At 62.8% G+C, this 18204-nt stretch overlaps 1 protein-coding gene across 6 annotated transcripts; it reads left to right on the top strand.

Moving 5' to 3' along the window:
* Positions 1-5385: 5385 nt before the first annotated feature.
* KDF1 (keratinocyte differentiation factor 1) lies at positions 5386-18204 on the top strand. 6 transcript variants are annotated; one of them, XM_064172661.1, is made up of 6 exons: positions 5386-6082; positions 8907-9308; positions 10965-11124; positions 12963-14070; positions 15460-15531; positions 16099-18204. In XM_064172661.1, the coding sequence occupies exons 4-6, from the start codon at positions 12981-12983 to the stop codon at positions 16179-16181; spliced, it is 1245 nt and encodes a 414-aa protein (XP_064028731.1). In that variant the 5' UTR covers positions 5386-6082; positions 8907-9308; positions 10965-11124; positions 12963-12980; the 3' UTR covers positions 16182-18204. The 6 variants fall into 6 exon arrangements, with proteins under 6 accessions (XP_064028731.1, XP_064028730.1, XP_064028732.1 ...); XM_064172660.1 differs by having other exon boundaries at positions 5386-6073; XM_064172662.1 differs by having other exon boundaries at positions 5386-5868.

Raw genomic sequence — 18204 nt, forward strand, 5'->3', positions numbered from 1 at the left:
CAAAGGAGCAGGAACGGGAGCCCGCTCCCCAGAGCCAGGGCAAGGCCCTGCTCGGGGGATGCTGAGAGATGAAGCCAGGCTGGGCTGAGGTCCCCAGCGCCGGGGACCGCTCCCGGAGCCGGTGGCAGAGCTTCTCCGCGGCGCTGGGCAGGCTCTGCAGCGCCCTCTTGCGGCTCCGCCGCGGAGAGGCTCCGGGCAGCCGTAGGTGGCCTGCTGAGACCTGGCCCGGGCAACTCGGTGCGGCAGCTCTGTTCTCCTCACCTGCCTCGCTCTGGCGTTGTCACTTTCCGATCCTCTCCATCATTTTCACCTCGTCCCTTTCATACTGTCCTTGTCCTCCCTTCATCACTCTCCTACTGTCCCCGTCCCTCTTCCATCACTCTCACTATCCCTATCCCCTCTCCATCGTCCTCACCCCATCCCTGGTCCCTCCCTGTCACTCACACTCCATCTCTCTCTCTCTCTCTCTCTCCATCCTCTCACTCCTACCTCCATCCACTCTCATACTAACTCTGTTCCCTCTCCATCACTCTCCTGCTGTCCCTGTCGACCCTCCTTCACTCTCACCCCATCTCTGTCGCCTTCCATTACTCTCACAGCAAACTCTCAGCAGAATTTCATTCCTGGGGAGTTTCTGGCACTGCCCACCAGGGCCTGCACTGCTGCTGCTCTCCCTGGCAGTGGCCTCGTGCCAACAGGCTTCACTGGGACTCGCCCAAAGGACTTAGGAGCAGCGAGGAGGGGAGCTGGGTTGGGGTATTAGCATGCCACAGGCATTTCATTCTTTCCCAGAAAGGGTAACACAATAATCTGCTAACCCCAGCCCGTGGGGGTGCCCTTTACGTAAGGTGATTGCAGCCTGGCAGAGGCCAGGGGGTTACGTAAAGTCCTGCACTCAGGGGACGTGCAGGGGCAGGGCATGTGCAGGGCAGGGGATGCTCCCGAAGGCAGCAGTGAGGCACCAGGCTGCTGCCCTGCCTTTTCCCTCTGACCTTCTCCTGGAGGTGGTGTGGATTCTCCCTCCCCAGATCCGTGCCCCAAACAGTCTCAGGCCCCTCCAGCAGGACTTTGCTGTTATCTCCATCATGTGCCAGGGTCTGGGGACCAGCAGTGCCTTGCAGATGCTGCAGGAGCCACTGGATGAGGATTTTCCAGGTATCACTTCTTGCTTCAGCATCACCCTGGGCAGCTGCTCTTATCCTTCTGCTCCCAAATCCAGGTCTCAGATGTGGCCACAACCCCTCTCCCATCATCCTTCCATGAGGTTCAATTGCCCTTGCTGCTCTCTCCACTCAATAGTAAGGACCATTTCCAGCCCCAGAAGATGGAGAGGACCCAGCTGCCTTTCCCCACCCTTTGGAATTCTGAAGACAGCATTCCCTGTGCACCCAGAGTATCCCCAGCCCAGCTAAAGGTGCATTTCTCTGCATCGGGGAGCTGTGGGGAGATCTGGGGTCTCCTCTTGCCCTACCACCAACCCTCCTGGCCTCACTAACCCCACCAGCCTCCCCAGCAGCTAGGGAAGTGGGAATAAGGGTGTGAAGTGATGTCATATTCCAGCTGCAGATCCTGCAGGAGCACCAGGTGTGAGGAGAGACCAGAGGCTGAGGAGGAATCATTGCATCAGAGGATCTGGAGTGATTTTTGCCTTACTGGTTTAATGGAGTTGAATTAAATATTTTTACTAAGGTCCTTCCCTGCAGTTCTTTTAAGCAGGTTCTGCTCTAATCAGGTCAAAAGCTGATTTGCAAATAATCACCAGGGAGAGGGGGGGGAAAGAGAGATTTAAACCCAAGCTGTGCATTTCATACCATTAATTGAAAGCCTGGGAGAGATAATGTGTCCCTGCTCCTGGCTGAGACCTGTAAGCTGCTATTAGCAGCAACCTCTTCTCCTGGCTTGAAGAATCATCTCCTGCTTGGGATTATGGCTCTGCACGCATGGGAGCATCTCCAGCAGGCTGTGATTTGGTGAGAGGGCAGGGATGAGGGAGCATGGAGGAGATGCGAGGTGCTGGAGCATCTGTGAGCTCCAGGCGGGGTAGCAGCCCCAGGCAATTATCTGAAAGCAGGAGAAAGGCAAATCCGCCCCAGGGCATCAACGTGAAGCGCCAAGATTTCTGTCCCCCATTCCTTGCACACATTCGGGAGCAAGCTGGACCTTATTTGTGACCTTCCAGAGCTATTTCGGGGCAGACCATGTGCGGATCCACATCTGTGCACTGACATGTGCGGTGGGGCAGGGACCGCGGCCAGCCACAGCAGCACCTTGCTGCCAGCGGCTCCCAGCTGGGAGGAGGGAAGAGGAGAAACCAGAGAAATCCACCCTGGTGTTAATTACAAGCCATTAGCAGGGCTTATTTGCTAATCCCAGTCCTAATCACCTCCTTGCTTGCATTTCAGCACTTAAGGACACGCACGTAGCGAATAAAACAGAGCAAGGTTTACTTCTGCTGCTGCCCTGCTGCGGAGCGTGGGCCAGGACTGGTAGCCCACAGTGCACAGCCCGGAGCGTGGGAGGCCTACTGTGGGCATCCCATTGTGAGTAACCCAGTGCGGGCAGCCCGGGGCAAGCAGCCCAGTGTGGGCAGCCCAGTAGGGACGGCCCAAGGCTGGTACGGGCAGCCCGGCGCAGGCAGCAGCCCGGCGGCAGGCGGTGCAGAGGCAGAAGCGACGCTGGCACACAGCCCCTGCTGTCTCACACCGAGGGGGCCTCGGCACATCTCCCTCCCGCCCCTAGCCTCCCCCCGCCCCAGCCCAGTGGGTTGGGTTTTCCGTACTGGAAGTCAAGTAGGGACGCGGGGAGCTGCGCGCAGGGTGCCCGGCGGGGCGGAGGGAGCCGTGCAGCCCCCGGGGACAGCCGCTGGGAAGGAAAGCCTGGAGCGGCAGAGCCAGGCCCCGCTTCTGTGGCTCGGCCACGGGGCGCCGGCGGCACAGCCACGGTGAGCGGCGGCATCAGCGACGGTGAGCGGCGGCATCAGCGACGGTGAGCGGCGGCATCAGCGACGGTGAGCGGCGGCATCAGCGACGGTGAGCGGCGGCATCAGCGACGGTGAGCGGCGGCATCAGCGACGGTGAGCGGCATGGCTGCCCGGTGAAGGCTCACGGGGAGCGGTGCTGGCTGAGCTGCTGTCGTTCCTGGTGGGAAAGGGACGCTGCGGTCCGGTCTGAGCCCTCCACCCCGAGGCCGGCTCAGGGCTGGCGGAGGGGGCAGCGACGGAACGGCGATGGGAGGGACTCTTGATCCCGAGGCCTCCTTCTGCTCTGTCACCCCTCCGGTGCCCACAGGCTCTGCTGCAGGGTGACTTCTGGGCTGTCCGAGGACTCTTGCTGGAAGCAGGAGGTTGCAAGCGTCATCGAAGCAGTCCCAAGGATGCAGCCTGGTGGGAGGCAAACGGCGCCGGTGCCATGGTGAGGATCAGTCCTCTTCTGCTCTCTGTTCCCGAGCAGGTGTGCAGTCCGCAGCCAAAATCACCATCAGGGGGTAGGGGGCAGTGGGGTGGCCCCAGGGCCACTCGATCTGCCCACGAATGTCACAGCCCAGCACAAAGCAGGGTTCCAACAGTGTCCTGCTGGCTCAGAGTCTTGGAGACCTTTCCTGGGGGAGCAGTGGGGCTTGGACAGCCCCAAAGTGGCTGCCCTGAGCCTGCTGCCTTTGAGGGAGGGAGAAGTGACCCCCGAGTGGGTTGGGGTTCCTACAAACACCCCCAGCCCTGGCGAGGTTCTCTAGGGACCCCAGACCCTGCTGGGTCCCCCAACCCCACTACATCCCTCCCAGTCTGCCAATCTGGACCTCTGACCCTGCAGGGTCCTTAAAGCAGCCCAAACCCCCAGGGTCCCCCGGGACCACCCTCCCCTCCCCATCTCAGATTCTTCAAGGCGCTCCAAGGTCCCCAGACCCTGCTGGGTCCCCTACAGTGCCTCAGTCCCCAAAGTTCTATTAAGGACCCCCAAACTCCACAGGGTCTCCCCCTTAAGACCCCTCAGGCCATCACTGAAGTCCCCAGACCCTGATGGGTCTCCCAGATCCCCCCACAACCTGCAGGATCCCCCCCCCCACACACAGGTCCCCAACTCATCACACTCTCAAGAGGGCTGCAAACCCTGTTGCCAGGCCCCCCCCCCCCTCCCGGGGTCCTCCAGATGCTGCAGGGTCCCCCAGACCTCTCACACCCACCGTGTCCCCTCAGAACTCCCAAACCCACCAGGTCTTAACCCAGCAGATTTCCCAGCACTCCCTCAGGAACTCCAGACCCCAGTGGATCCCCCCCACCCCACGGGGGTTCCCCAAATTCTGCAGGGTCCCAACCCTCCCCAGGACCCCAGGCCTGCTGAGGTCCCTACTCCATGGGCTCCCCATACTCTGCAGCCTAAATCCAAGAGGCTCACCAGGAGTGCCTTAGGGCTCCAGGTCCTGCTGGTGCCCCAAGACTCCCCACACCTCAGCAAGGTCCTTTCATGGCCTCCAAACCCACAGGGTCCACCTGGGACCCTCAGAGCCATCAGACTCCTCTGGACCCCAGACCCTGCTGAGTGCCCCCACCCCATGTGGTGCTCCTGAACCCTGCAGGGTCCCAGCTCGTCAGACTCCCTAGGATGCCCTCAGACCCTGCTGAGTGCCCCCACCCCATGGGGTCTCTCAGACCCTGCAGAGCTCTCCAGAACCACCAGATCCCACAGGGTCCCAGCCCACCAGACTCCTCAAGACCTCCTCAAGGTCCTCAGACCCCAACGGGTCCACTACCCCACAGGGTGTCCCCCCACCCCCACAGGACCCAGAAGCCCCAAACTCTGCAGAACCTCCACCTCTTAGGTCACTCAGGACACCCTCAAGGTCCCCAGACACTACTGTGTCCCCCCACTCCACGGAGTCCCCCAAACCCTGCAGGGTCCTCCCAGGAGCCCCAGATCCTGCCGGGCCCCAAGCCGTCGGAGTGCCCAGGACCCCCCCAGGGTCTGGCTCCCCCAGGTGCCAGCAGAGTCTGCCGGCCGAGGGCTCCGGACCCCGCTGGGTGCCCCCACCCCATGAGGTCTCGCAAACCCAGCAGGGTCCCTCTCGAAGCCCCCAGGTGCCCACCCCGCAGGGCGCTCCCTAGGCCGGGCTGCGGGGGGAGGCAGGCAGGCGGCGGGCAGCGGCAGCCGGTGAGGCGCTACCGCGGGACCGGGCCGGGGCCCAGGGGACGCAGCTGCGGAGGGCGCGGGCGGCGGCCAGGAGAGCGGCGGGCCGGGGCCGGGGGCGGCGGCGGAGCCCCTTCTGCAGCCGCTGGCTCTGCGCTGCCAGCGCTAGCTGAGCCTGTGCCACGCTGGTGCCCAGCCTGCCCAGGGCCTCGGCGCGGGCGGCCAGGCGGAGCTCGGCGTGCCGCAGGGCGCAGTGAACCTGCCGGACTCGGCCCTCCAGCTCCGCCGCCGCCCGACGGCGACACTCGGCCGCCACCAGCCTCCGCCGCGCCGCCGCCAGCTCCACCGACCCGGGGCTGCTGCTGCTCTTGGTGCCGCTGCCGGTGCCGCTGCCGCTGCCGCTGCCCGCAGAGGTACCGCCGCGGTCGGGGTGTTGCTCGCCGCCCGCTGTCGGACCAGGATCCGCCGCTGTCGCTGCCGCCATGGGAACGGGAGCGAGGTAGCGCCGCGGAGTGGATATATAGCCCGGGGGCGGCGCTGGCTCTGTGCGGCTCGGCCCCGCCGGGGGCGGCTCCGGCACCGGCTCCGCACCGGCACCGGGTAGGGAACGGAAACGGGAGCGGGCCCGGCCCGGCCCGGTACAGCTCCGGCGGGAGATGCCTGGGCTCAGTATGGCTCCATACAGCACTGGCACCGGCATCGGGCTAGGTATGGCTCGATCCGGCCCCGTACGGCACCGGCATCGGATTCGGTATGGCTCGATGCAGCAGGACCCCTATAGCCCAGTACAGCACCGGCACCTTGCACCGGCACGGCACCGGGCTGGATATGGCTCAGTATGGCACCAGTAACGGGCTCGGTATAGCTTGGCACAGCACTGCATGGCACCGGTATGGCCCCGTACAGCATCGGCTCCTGCGTGCTCAGTGCGGCGGCTCGGCACGGCCCCAGGCTCGGTACGGCCGGTACGGTGCTAGAGGCACTGGAGAACTGCTCCCCCTTCGAGGGGGGGCAATGAGAAATGAGGAGCTGGGAAGGGGGAAGATCACTGGGAATGGCTGCAGAGGTTACTGGGAGGTCACTGGGAGAGGCTGAACCGAGAGGGGGTTACTGGGAAGGGCTGGGAAGGGATACTGGGATTTACTGGGAAGGGTCAGGGTTGAAGGCTGGGCTGGGCTGCTGGAACTGCTGGGTTCAGGTCTGCGGCCCCTGGGGGAAGCAGCTCAAGGTGCCAGTGCCGGCTGGGGGTTGCTGCTGCCTCGTCACCAGCCTGCAGCAGGGAAAAGGACAGGAGTAAGCTCCCACCCTGTCCCCTCCGGGCTGGGTGAGAGTGTCCCAGCCTGGAGCTGTCCCAGCCGTGGGGTGCATGGGATGTGGCTCCAGGACAGGATGTCCTTGGTTGCATGATGGTTACAGCAACGTCCCAGCCAACGTCATCATCATTGAGCACGATGTTAATGGAGCTGAGAGTGGGTTGAGTTGCACAAGCAGGGGGCCGGGAGTGGGAGGGGGCTGCTGCCACCCTGCTCCCCCCCGAGGAGCCTGGGTTTGGGGATTCTTCCAGCTGAGATGCCGTGCTCAGTGGCTGCATCATCACGAAGGTGCGTGGGGTAGAGCCTGCTTTTGACAGAGACAGGATAAAAAGGATGATAGGAACCTGGTGCCAAGGTCTCATCCCACCCTCAGCCAGGAGCAAAAGCCTGAGCTGACAAACCAAAACCCGGCCTAAAGCTGCTCCAGGCAGAGCCACATCCAGGCTTGTGCAGGATGTCATCCCCACCCCGTGTGGGCTGGTGGCAGCTCTGCTTCCCTTACCTTAAGAGGCAAAAACCCACCCCATCCCTTGTGCTTTGCGTGGCATTCCTGCTCCTGCCAGCGCTGCCACAGGGCTGCCAGGCACCGGAGCAGCGTCAGAGGCTGCTGCGTCACCACTCCCTGCCTCCGCTGCCTGCTTGGCCCTTCCCTGCCCAGCTCCCACCGCATCTCCCCTGCCTGCTGCTGGGGCCACGGCCCCGATACTTCTGCAGCGCTGCGGGCTGCAGTTCGGGCTGCAGCAAAGCCAAAGCCCAGGGTGAGGCATCTCTGTGCTGCTGCAGGGGGAGGTTGGGGATTTGAGGGGTGCTGCTCCATCGCGGGGTCAGGGTCAGAGCTCTGCTGCTGCTCCCTCTGCCCCCAGCCTGAGGGAGCTATGGGCACAGGCAGGTGCTGGACACATCTTCCTCTCTGACACTTTGCTCTGCTTTGATGGAACCTGAACCCCCAGGGGTACCCCCAATGGGGCAAAGGGCTGGGATCTGTCCTGCAGTGAGCTTCCCTCTTTCCCACAAAGAGACTCCTTGGAGTCACTGAGGCCAGAGGAGCTTCTTCAGGTAGCTGCTCCATCAGCCACCACCCCCCAGGGCTCTGCTGCTCATCACCTTCACAGCTCCAGTCCCTAGTCCAGGGTAAGGAAAAGAAATTAAAACAGGGAACAGCTGCACCCGGGTGTGAGTTTAAGAAAGAAGGAGCCAGATGTGCTGGGCGTGAGCGTAAGGAGCCAGATGTGCTGGGGCTGTTGGCCAGTGAGGCCGAGGGCGTTTCCAAGCCCCTTCCCACAGCGGCTGTGTCCCCAGGCTGTCCCAGGCACGGCACATCCCAGGAGCTGAGCAGACAGAAACTGGCAAAGGCAAAGAAGAGAAAAGCACCAAAGCTGCCCCCCAGGGTAAGTCACTGCCTGAGCCCCAGGAGCCCTCCTGGCTGCCGCGGCAGCTCTGCCAGTGCTGAAGAGCTATCAGTGATGTAACAGAAGAGCCTGGAACTAGCAGCATCCAGCAGAAGCCTCTCTGAAGCACAAGCCCAGCTGAGCCTTGTTCTCCCTTCCTTGGCAGCTGCCCTCTGCACCCTACACTGCAGGTCACTGACTGCCAGGGTGGGACACCAAGCTGCACCCCGCAGCCAGCCCAGGTCCAGTCCCTGCTATTCCCTTGAGGATGCTCCCAGTTATTCCCCTAGAGATGGTCCTGGGGGTTCCCCAGGGATGCTGGCAGCCAGCCCCACGCCAGCCATGCTCTGGCCCTGGGTAGGGCAGCCCTGTGGAGGACAAAGCTGAGGCTCCTGTGCTGACTTTTTGTCTCCAGCCTCTTTAAAGCCCCACACTGGGACGTGGTCCAGAAACGTGGAGCCTCATTTCAGGCAGTAAATCACTAAGGGTGGTGCAGCTCTCCCACTGGTTCTCTCCATGTGTCCCAGTTACGAGGGCAGGGGGAACCCAGGTGCTGCTCCCTCAGCCTGGCCCAGTTTAGAGGAAGGAATCCTGCTCCAGGATCTCAGCTTTAAGCTCCAGTCAGCCCAGCTCCTAACTCCACTGTCCTGGACCCAACAACACTGGCAGCAGCAGCATGGGATTGAAACCTTGTCACAGGCTGGCAGCTGGGCTGGGAGGTGGTGGGGCATGGGGACAGGGCAGGAGCTGAGGGGCATTAAGTGTGGTGCTGGACTCAGTGGGCCACACTGTGCTGCTCAGCTGATCTTGGGAGTGCCAGGCTTGATGGAGCACTGCTGGGAGAGGTTTCGTGGCTGGAATCTGTGCTGAAGGCACCTGGCAGAGCAGAGGCTGCATCTGCAAGCAGTGCTTCGAGTTACTCACACAGGAGAGCGTGGCCAGGGGAACGCCGCCTGGAATCCTGCACAGCCTTCCTGTGCCAGAGGCTGCAGCAAATGCAGGCTGCCTGTGTGCCCTGTGGAGAAGGAATGAGCTGCTTGGCACTGGCACCATCCTTACACCGATTCTCTTTCTCCTCTTTCCTTCAGAATCTGGCTGTTGTGTCTGAGATGCTCCAGCCACATCCTCCACGCGTGACTGGGGACCTGCCAGGCTCCTTCTCCACCTGTCCTGCTGTTGCCTTCCTCTCCTGGCTTCTTTCCTTTCCCGCAAACCTTAGGCAAGGACCCGACCCCAGGAGTGACTCAGCAGCTCTGCAGAGAAGCACTGAGTCAGCAAGGAGGAGCAAAGAGGAGGAGCTGCGCCCCACAGCCCCAGTGCCCAGGGAGCAGCGGGCACCCCCACGGCACCAGTGCCGCACATGCTGCTGCTGGCCCCAAGGGAGCCTGGGCAAGAAACTCCAGCAGCAGACGGGATGGATGATGCTGCTGCTTCACAGGGTGCCAGGCAGGCAGGGTGAGATCAGTCCCCACGAAGGTCCCTCCGTGGAGGTGAGGACTGTCTGGGGCAGGGATCCTCAGGGGAGGGAATCCTTTGAGCCCTTTAAGTCCACCAGAAGGTCTCTCTGGAGCCTTCATCCCCCGAGCTGAACACCCCCAGCTCTCCCAGCCTGGCCTCCCAGCCTGGGCTTCCATCCCTCACAGAACTGCTGTGGCCTCCTCCGGCCCCGCCGCAACAGAGGGCTCCAGAGCCGCCCGGCGCTGCAGGGGGTCGCAGCGATGCGCCGCAGAGTGGGGACAGGGGTCCGTGGGGACGGGTGCACGGGGACCAGGACCTCTGGTGGCAGGGATGCTGAGGGACAGGGGCCCGCGGGGACCAGGACCCCTGTGGCAGGGATGCTGAGGGACAGGGGCCCGCGGGGACCAGGACCCCTGTGGCAGGGATGCTGAGGGACAGGGGCCCGCGGGGACGGGGTCCCTGCAGACGAGGCGCGGCCGTGCGGAGCAGCTTCGCGGCCGCCCTGCGCTGTCCCTCGCGGCTCGCCGTCGGGCCGGGTCACGTGGCGCACCTGCCCAGGTGGGGCGGGGCCGCGCCGGTCGCCGCTCCCGGGCTCGCAGGTAACCGGGGCCGGGCGGGGGCCGCGATGCCGCCGTGGGGGGAGCGCCCGGGCCCGCTCCGACCTTAGCCCCCGGCCTTGGCTTCGGTCCCCGGCCCATCGCCGCTCGGCTCTTTCCCCGGCGGGCCGCCCGGGCCGGGCCGGGGGCAGCAGCAGGCCGCGATCGGGAGGGAGGGGCTGCGGGAAGGGCTGCAGGGGCTGCGGGAAGGGCTGCAGGGGCTGCGGGAAGGGCTGCAGGAAGGGCTGCAGGGGCTGCGGGAAGGGCTGCAGGGGCTGCAGGGGCTGCAGGGGCTGCTGCCGCTGCTGCCGTCCGCACCCCGAGCACTCCCGCGGCCGGCCCGAGCCCCTCGGCGGGAGTGCCGTCCCTCGGCCCAGACCGGCTTCTCACCTCGGTGCGCCCCGGGCCTCCCCCGGCTCCGGAGCCCCCCAGGCCGTGTGCCCTGTCCGCCCTCACCGGGGCTGGGCGCAGCTTCGCCGCTACCGCCGTCCCCACCGGTCTGTGCTCTTCGTTCTTCCCCCGGCTCTGTCCCTTTGCGCCGCTCTGGGACCTTCCCTAACCTTGCCCTGGGGGGTGGTGTCGGCAGGAGCTGTCATGGGGCTGGGACTGGGCTTCCTCTGGCGCTCTCTGGGGCCAGTTTGGCTCTCAGAGGCCGAAGACTCCCTCGGGAGCGCAGTGAGGCTGTGCGGAAAGGGCAGGCCTGGCCGGGCAGGGTCGGTGGCCCCGCTGGGAAACGACACTTCTGTGCTGCTGGCTTCTCCCCACTGCCTGCCGTCCAGAGGGCGCCCGGGGCAGGCAGAGGGGCCCCTGCTCGGTGCCCAGGAGGGGTTTGCCTCTTGCAGTGCTTCCTTTGTGAGAGGGAAGGGGCAAACTTTGTTTCCCTGCTCCGTGGTGGAGTGCTGCTGCTGCCTCCCTAGGCTGAGGAGAAGTTGTGTCGACCTCCTCTCCTGGGTGCAGGTCCTCTGCCCCTTTTGAATTCAAAGCTTTGTCCTCCCTAGCTTCTAAGGCCAGGGGCAGTCTGGTTCTGGGCAGGCCCAGGTGGTGGTTTTGGGTAGGTTCACCAAGGAATTCAGCTTTTTAACCCCTTGGCAGGACCTCCTGACCTCTGAACAATGAAGATCTTAGACCCAGGCTAACTCTGAGTCGTGCAGCCTGCTCGTGAGCCCTCCAGAAGCAGATGCTGAAGCTCCTCAGAAGGATCTTCTCTGTTCACAGTGCCTGTGTGAGCGCAGAGGAAGCTGCCAGCGACCTGGTGAGTGTCAGCTCAGCTCTGGATTTTACTCCAGGTGGTTTGTGGCTACAGGTTTTGGTCCACCTCTCGGTTCTGCTGGAGAAACTGGTGGGTGAGGGTCTCGTGTGAGCTCTTCAGATGAGTGATCTGATGGTCCCAAACAGGAGCTGTGGTGGGCAGGGGAGGTGTGGTGGGTGCAGCTGGAGGTGTGTGCAATGTCAGGCAGGTGATTGAACGTCCGAGTCTCCTGCAGGGCTGAGGGAGTGCTCTTCCCTCTGGCAGAAGTGCTCTGGACTCAGAACATGGCTCTGTACGTGGTGGTTCCTGTGCTGGGGCTCCTGCTGGGGCCCTGAGGGCAGACATCCCAGGAAGCCATTCTGTGCTCCCTCCAGCTCCAGCGGTGCCTTTTGTCTCTCAGTTTTGGACTGACACAAAACCCCTGAAGCTGGGGAGGGGGAAGATACAAATCCCTGTTGCTGTGCACTCAAACCTCCCTCCTAATGCTGAGTCTGGGGAGCTCAGCCCTGAAACTGCAGCACCTGTAACACCTTGGCCAGGAGCGTGCAGAGGCAGCTCCTGGGACAGGCACTGCTTGCAGGGTTCTTGTAAGCTGATGGAACCAAAGCTCCTGACTGCAGTGAGGTGCTGGAGCTGCCTGCTCTGGGGCTGGGTCTCTTTCCCTGTGGGGCCAGCAGGCCTCTTTGCTTCCAAGAAAGGGGAAAAGTGGCAATGCTCAGATCTGTTGAGCTGGTTAACTGCTGCCCGAGCTGCCCCGGAGCAGCAGGGTGGGAGCAGAGGTGCTGTGGCTGGGCTCTCCCTGCTGCTCCTTGTTGGCCTGATTAGCATTTCATAGAACGGTAGAATGTGCTGGGAGGGACCTTCGAGATCATCCTGCTCCATCCCCTCCCTCACCTGCCTGGGTACCAACAACCCTCTCCTGAAGGCTGCAGAGGTTGTGATGTGTTAAAAATAGTCTTTTCCAAACCCATTTCCTTTGAGCTGAGCATCTGCTGAGAGCAAAGCTGGAGGGGAAGCAGAGGCTGCACCCCCTGTGTGTGGGATGTGGCTGACAGCCGCTGGGGGTGAGCCAGCCTGTGCCCAGGTGGCCAGGAAGGCCACCAGCAGCCTGGCCTGGATCAGCAATGGAGTGGCCAGCAGGACTAGGCAGGGATTGTGCCCCTGTGTTGGGCACTGCTGGGGCCACACATCAAGTCTTGGGGTCAGGTTTGGGCTCCTCACCCCAAGAAGGACAATGAGAGGCCGGAACAGGTCCAGAGAAGGGTCTGGAGAGCAGGACTGAGGAGGAGCAGCTGAGGGAGCTGGAGGTGTTCAGTCTGGAGAAGAGGAGGCTGAGGGAGACCTCACTGCTCTCTACAGCTCTGAGAGGAGGCTGCAGCCAGCTGGGATTGGGCTCTGCTCCCAAGGACAGGATGAGAGGAGACTGCTGCAGGCTGCACCAGGGCAGGTTTAGGGTTGGACATCAGAAGAAACTTCTCCACTGAAAGGGCTCTCAAAACCTGGCACAGACTGCCCAGGGAGGTGGCTGAGTGCCCACCCCTGGAGGTGTTTCAGAGAGGCAGAGCCGTGGTGCTGAGGACCATGGCTCAGCCCCAGCCTGGGCAGAGTTGGAGCCTGGTTGGACTGGAGGATCCCCAAGGGCTCTTCCAACCCAGAGGGTTCTGTGTCTCTAAGGGAGGGCAGCAGAGTCCTCTGCCAAGTGATGTGTAACTAATGGCAGTGTTGGCCTGAGCTCAGGGGCCGCAGAGTGGTGCTGCTGGCTCTGTCCTTCGCTGCTGGCAGCAGCTCCCCGGGGTGAGGCTGGTGGCAGCCACTTGACTTGGGCCCTTCTGGTTGTGCAGGTGCCGGAGCCGTGAGCCATGCTGGGCCGGAAGACAGGAGTCCCCCGCGAGCTGAACAGCCGCCGCCAGCCGAACCAGTCCTGCCAGGAGGCTGTGCCCCTGCGGCCCAGACCGTGCCAGGAGGGCGATGTCAGCCTGGAGGTGTTCGGCAGCTCGACGCCCGAGCCCCGGGCGGGCCGCAGCAGGGCCCAGCAGATGCGGGACAGGAGGGGCCGCAGGGCCGAGCTGCGGGAGCCCAACGGCAGGGAGGCAGAGACCATCACCTTCATCTCGGGCACAGCTGAGGCCGCCCCCAGCCACAGCTCCTGCTGCTCCTCGCTGGCCCAGGCCTGGAACACGTACAAGGCTGTTTTCTGTTGCATAGTGACCTGTGGGAGCTGCTTCCAGGACTGCAGTGTCTGTGTCCCCTACCCGGGGCCCACCGAGACCTCCACGGACGAGGGCAAGAACGGAGACTGCAAGGGGCGGCTGCCCAGCAGCGCCTGCAGCGCCTCCCCCGCCGAGAAGAACGGCAGCCAGATCAAAAAGTCCAGCATGGGCAGCAGCTTCAGCTACCCAGACGTGAAACTGAAGGGCATCCCTGTTTACCCACACAGGAGCCCCGGGCACCAGCCAGAGTCGGATTCCTGCTGCAAGGAGCAGCTGTCGGAGAAGGCCTCCCGGAGCAGCCCCGAGAGGGCAGCGCTGCCCAGCAGCCCGCGCAGCTCCGAGGAGTACTACTCCTTCCACGAGTCCGACCTGGACATCAGCGAGCTGAACGGCTCCATGTCCAGCAGGCAGATCGATGTCCTCATCTTCAGGAAGCTGACAGAGCTCTTCAGCGTGCACCAGATCGATGAGCTGGCCAAGTGCACCTCAGACACTGTCTTCCTGGAGAAGACCAACAAGATCTCGGACCTCATCAACAGCATCACGCAGGACTACAACCTGGACGAGCAGGATGCTGAGTGCAGGCTGGTGCGGGGCATCATCCGCATCAGCACCCGCAAGAGCAGGGCCCGGCCGCACCTCCCTGCCAGCCACAGCCACGAGGAGAAGGCCAGCAGGGGCCAGGCGCCCGACAGCGGCAACGAGACCATGCTGGAGTCCATGGTCCTCAGCCAGGATGGTTCGTGGGGCTGGCTCCCTCGGGGAGGGCTGCGGAGAGGAGAGGACTCTGGGGAGGCCTTAGAGTGGCCCAGGGGGCTGCAGGAGGCTGGGGAGGAACTTCTGGCAAGGGCTGGTGGTTGGCAGGAGCAGGGGGAGTGGATTGGAGCTGGGAAAGGGCAGACTGAGGCTGGAGATGACGAAGAAGTCCTTGACAGGGAGGCTGGGCAGACACTGGCACAGGCTGCACAGGGAGGCTGTGGATGTCCCTTGCCTGGAGGTGTTCCGGGCCAGGCTGGATGAGGCCCTGAGCAGCCTGGGCCAATGGAGGTGCAGGGGCCCATGGCAAGGGTTGGGACTGGATGAGCTTTAAGGACTCTTCCAAACCAACCCATGCCATGAGTCTGGTGCTTGAGCAGGGTTGACAGCTGATGTCCTTCTCCAGGCTTGCTTCCCTGGGAGGCGTGGGTGGGGGGGTCCTCAGGTGCTGCTGGAGGCCACCCCCAGCCCTCAGCACTCATGGGGGTGGCTTCCTTGATCCTATCTCTCCCTGCCAGGGAAGTCTGTGCTGTGCAGTGCTGCTGTGCAGTGCTGCTGGCTCTCATCCTCCCCTCCGAGCCAGCACAGAGACCATGAGTCAAAGGGAACTGGTAGGACCAGCCAGGCTGGCTTGTGCCAGAGGATGTCCAGTTCCTGAGCTGGCTCTTCTCTCCTGTGCTGCCTGCACTCTTAGCCAGTGCCACCCTAAGGTGACAGCACAGAGTGCCTGTGTGGAGCTGAGGCTGCCCTTGCACCATGGGTGAGGACCAGCAGTGGCTACCCCTGCAAAGGGGAGAGAAGGACTCTCAGGGTTGGCATCCTCCTTGGGTGGAGCTGCCTGGAGTCCTGACCTCCAGAGAGGCTCTGAGAGTGTTGTAGAAAGACCTTGAAGAAGCCAAGTACGGGGGGCAAGGAGAGGTGGGAGAGAAGCTGAGTTAAGGGCAGTGGTGTGGGACTGGGGCAGGGCATCAGGGGGAAGTTCTCGCCCACAGTGAGGGTGGGGAGACACTGGCATAGGCTGCGCTGGGAGGTGGTGGAGGCTCCCCATTCAGGGGGCCCTGGGCAGCCTGCTCTGGCTGCAGCTGTCCCTGCTTGCTGCAGGGGGTGGGACGTGGTGGCCTTCGAGGGTCCCTTCCAACCTGCTGCGTTCTGTGACTCTGAGCTGCAGAAGCAAGAGAGGCCCCCAGGTGCCTGCTGCGCTGCCCTGGGCAGCAGCCAGCTGCATCCTGGTGCCCAGGGCCCATGCAGCTCGGGTCAGGAGGGCAGTGGAGAGCAAGCTCTGCTCCGCTGTGAGCCCGGGGTGGTGTGTGCCTGGGCTGGGGCTGCGCTGGCTCGCAGCGGCCCCTGCCTGAGGCCTGTGGTTGCCTTGCAGAGCTGGCGGTGCAGATCTCGGAGGAGACCCCCGCGGATGTGCTGGCCAGGAACATGCGGCACAGCAGCGCAGGTACCGCGCCCGACGCCCCCCGGGCTCCCGCTGCCTTCGGCTGCATCCCCGCAGAGGCTCAGCTGCTGCCCCGGGGGCTGAAGTTCTCTTGAGCTGCAGGGGTGAAGGGAGCTCAAAGAGCTGCCCAGAGTTGGGGGGGCGTCTGAAGAGGAGTGGAGCCCCAGTGTGGAGTGCTCCGAGCCTGGGCACAGTGCTTGGCCTGGCAGCTTTCAGTCTTCACGACGTTTGGGGCTGCCTTTGGGGTGTGACCAGCTGAGGTCACAGCTGGGTTAGACTGGAAACAAAGGGAGCAGTGCCAAAGGGAAGCTGGGGAGGGTGAAGGGCTGCCCCTGAGCTCCTCCTGCTGCGCTCCAAGCAGCAGCCCACGGCCTGGCTCTCTCCTCCCTAATAACAGAGCTGCCTGCGAGGTGGCTACAGCACAGGCAGGGCCGTTCCTGCCCGTGGGCTTTGTGTGGCTTCCTCCTCCCTCCTGATACACAAAGCCCTTTGTGGCAGCTGCCTGCCAGGCACTCAGCTGCTGTGCTTCACCTCGTGTAATGGCACCAACTCTTCTCTTCCCTCTCCAAGGTTCTCCAACGAGCAGAGATTCCTCTTTCCAAGACACAGAGACTGACTCGTCTGGGGCACCTCTGCTTCAGGTCTATTGTTGAGGAGGACCCCAGCAGCAGGCAGGAATCCCAGAGCTGCAGTCAGATCCCTCCTCAGTGTGAACTCTGCCACTTGGTGCCTGTCCTGGGCTCCCCTGACCTGTTGTTGAAGCCAAGTCTCTCCTGGCTGGATCTCACTGGATGCTTTGATTCACTTGGGGACAACGTAGGAAGAACATCAAGCAAGTGACCTGTGGAGCTGCTGAAGCTGGGAGGTGGCATCAGTGTGCCCAGAGAGGAGGAGAAGGGCAGGGAAGCCTCAGATGATTTGTGCCTCTGGTTTCCATGTTCACGTTTCACTTCAGCAGCCTCAGCAGCACTCTCCCTGCTTTGAGCATCCATGGGGCAGTTCCTGCTTGCTGGCACTGCAGAGGTGAACTCGGGCAGGGAGTAGCTGGGTGGTGTCTGTGGTTGTGCCCAGCACCTGCTTCTGGGGACCAGAATCTCTATTTCGTGGCTGGAATGGGCCCAAAAGCTTTGAGGTCTGCCCCTGGTGTTTGCTGCAGCCAGCTCTGCCTCCTCCTGCTGACCTTGGTGGGGTCACCTCCTGCTGCCTGCTGAGAAGGCTCAGGGCAAGTGCTTTGTTTAGTCTTTGGCCTCTTGATGGTGCCAGCTGCCGAGGGGTGGGGAGCTGGGGCAGCTGCCCTGCTCCTGGCTCCAGAGCAGACCTTGGGGATCAGCTTTGCACTTCTTGCAGCCTGCTGTGAGGTGTTCCCAGCTGCACCTCCTGACCTGTGCCTTGCATGCCAGTCAGCTCCTGGCTCACCTGCCAAGCCCTTGGTGCTGATAGCTGGGCAGGCTTTGACCTCAGGTCGTGGCAGGTGAGGGAGACCTTCAGAGTGAAGTGTTCATGATCAGGAGTTGGGTTCTTGTCTCCTTTGCTCTACAAGTGGCCTCCTTGCAAAGGAGAGCCCCCTGAGGCCTTCTGCAGAGGGTCTGTGAGGAGCTGCTTGGTCCTGCCTTGCCCCTGGGCACCTTCTCTCAGCAGCAGCAGCTGTGGTTAGTGGTACCGAGGGCACAGCACAGTGACCCTTAGGGCTGCAGCAGGAGGAAGCTGAGCTCCTTGGTGCTGCCACTTGGGTGGCTATCCTAAGTAACCAGGTGAAGCCCTGAGACTCGGTGAGGCACTGGAGTGCCCTTGGGCACGAGTAGAAGGCTGGGGTGGATTTCCCAGCCCTGCAATAAACACACCCAGGGTGGGGGAGGGTTCTGGGCAGAGTGAGACCAAAGCAGTGCCCTCGCTGTGGTGTGGGCAACGTTTTTGTGCCTTCATTGAGCTGAAATGTGCCTTGATGACACAGCCTCAGGTGTGGTGGAGGATTCCATCCTGCCCTGAGCTGCCAGCTTTGTTCACTGACCATGGCCCTTTGAAAGGTGCAGCTCAAGCCCCTGTTGGAGCCTGGCTTTGTGAGCTGCTTCCTTCATAAATCACGGACATCCCTGAGGCCACACCTGGGGACACCACAGGGAGAGCCTGGGAGACTGAAGCAGAGAATGGAGCTGGGATTTGCCTTCCCCTCCCTGCCTTGTTCTTAAAGCTGTTTGTTGGTGCAGAACTCGTTGGGAGCAGGAAGGGACTTGCAGCCAGGCCAGCCCAGGACTGCCAGAGCTGGTTTGGGTCACCTCCTGAATGCCACAGCTGCCAACAGACCCCTTTGGCTTCCTGCTTCAGAGCTGGTTTGTGCAGGACAGACTGGGACAAGTTTTTCTCAGAGCAGTGCAGAGCTTCAGCCAGGGTCAGCCTGACACAGCTCTGCTGCAGCTTTGGAGGGGTGAGGAGGGCCTTGCCAACAGCTGCTGCTGCCAGCTGCAGTGGCAGAGTTGCAGTGTTCAGCCTGGGCATGAAATGAAGGTTTGTGGGGTAAGCTTGCAAAGAACCTAAAGCCCCCAGGCCCCCCAGACCCTCAGTGGGGAAGGCTGTCAGCTTGGTGGCCCTGCAGCTGCTGCCCCCGTGGTGTCTCGCAGGGTCCTTTTGCACTCCTTGGCCTTCGAGTGTGGTTCTGGTAAAGTGAAAGATGTGCTCTGA

This window comes from Pogoniulus pusillus, chromosome 37, assembly GCF_015220805.1.
Source record: "Pogoniulus pusillus isolate bPogPus1 chromosome 37, bPogPus1.pri, whole genome shotgun sequence".
In the NCBI taxonomy this organism is placed as follows: Eukaryota; Metazoa; Chordata; class Aves; order Piciformes; family Lybiidae; genus Pogoniulus; species Pogoniulus pusillus.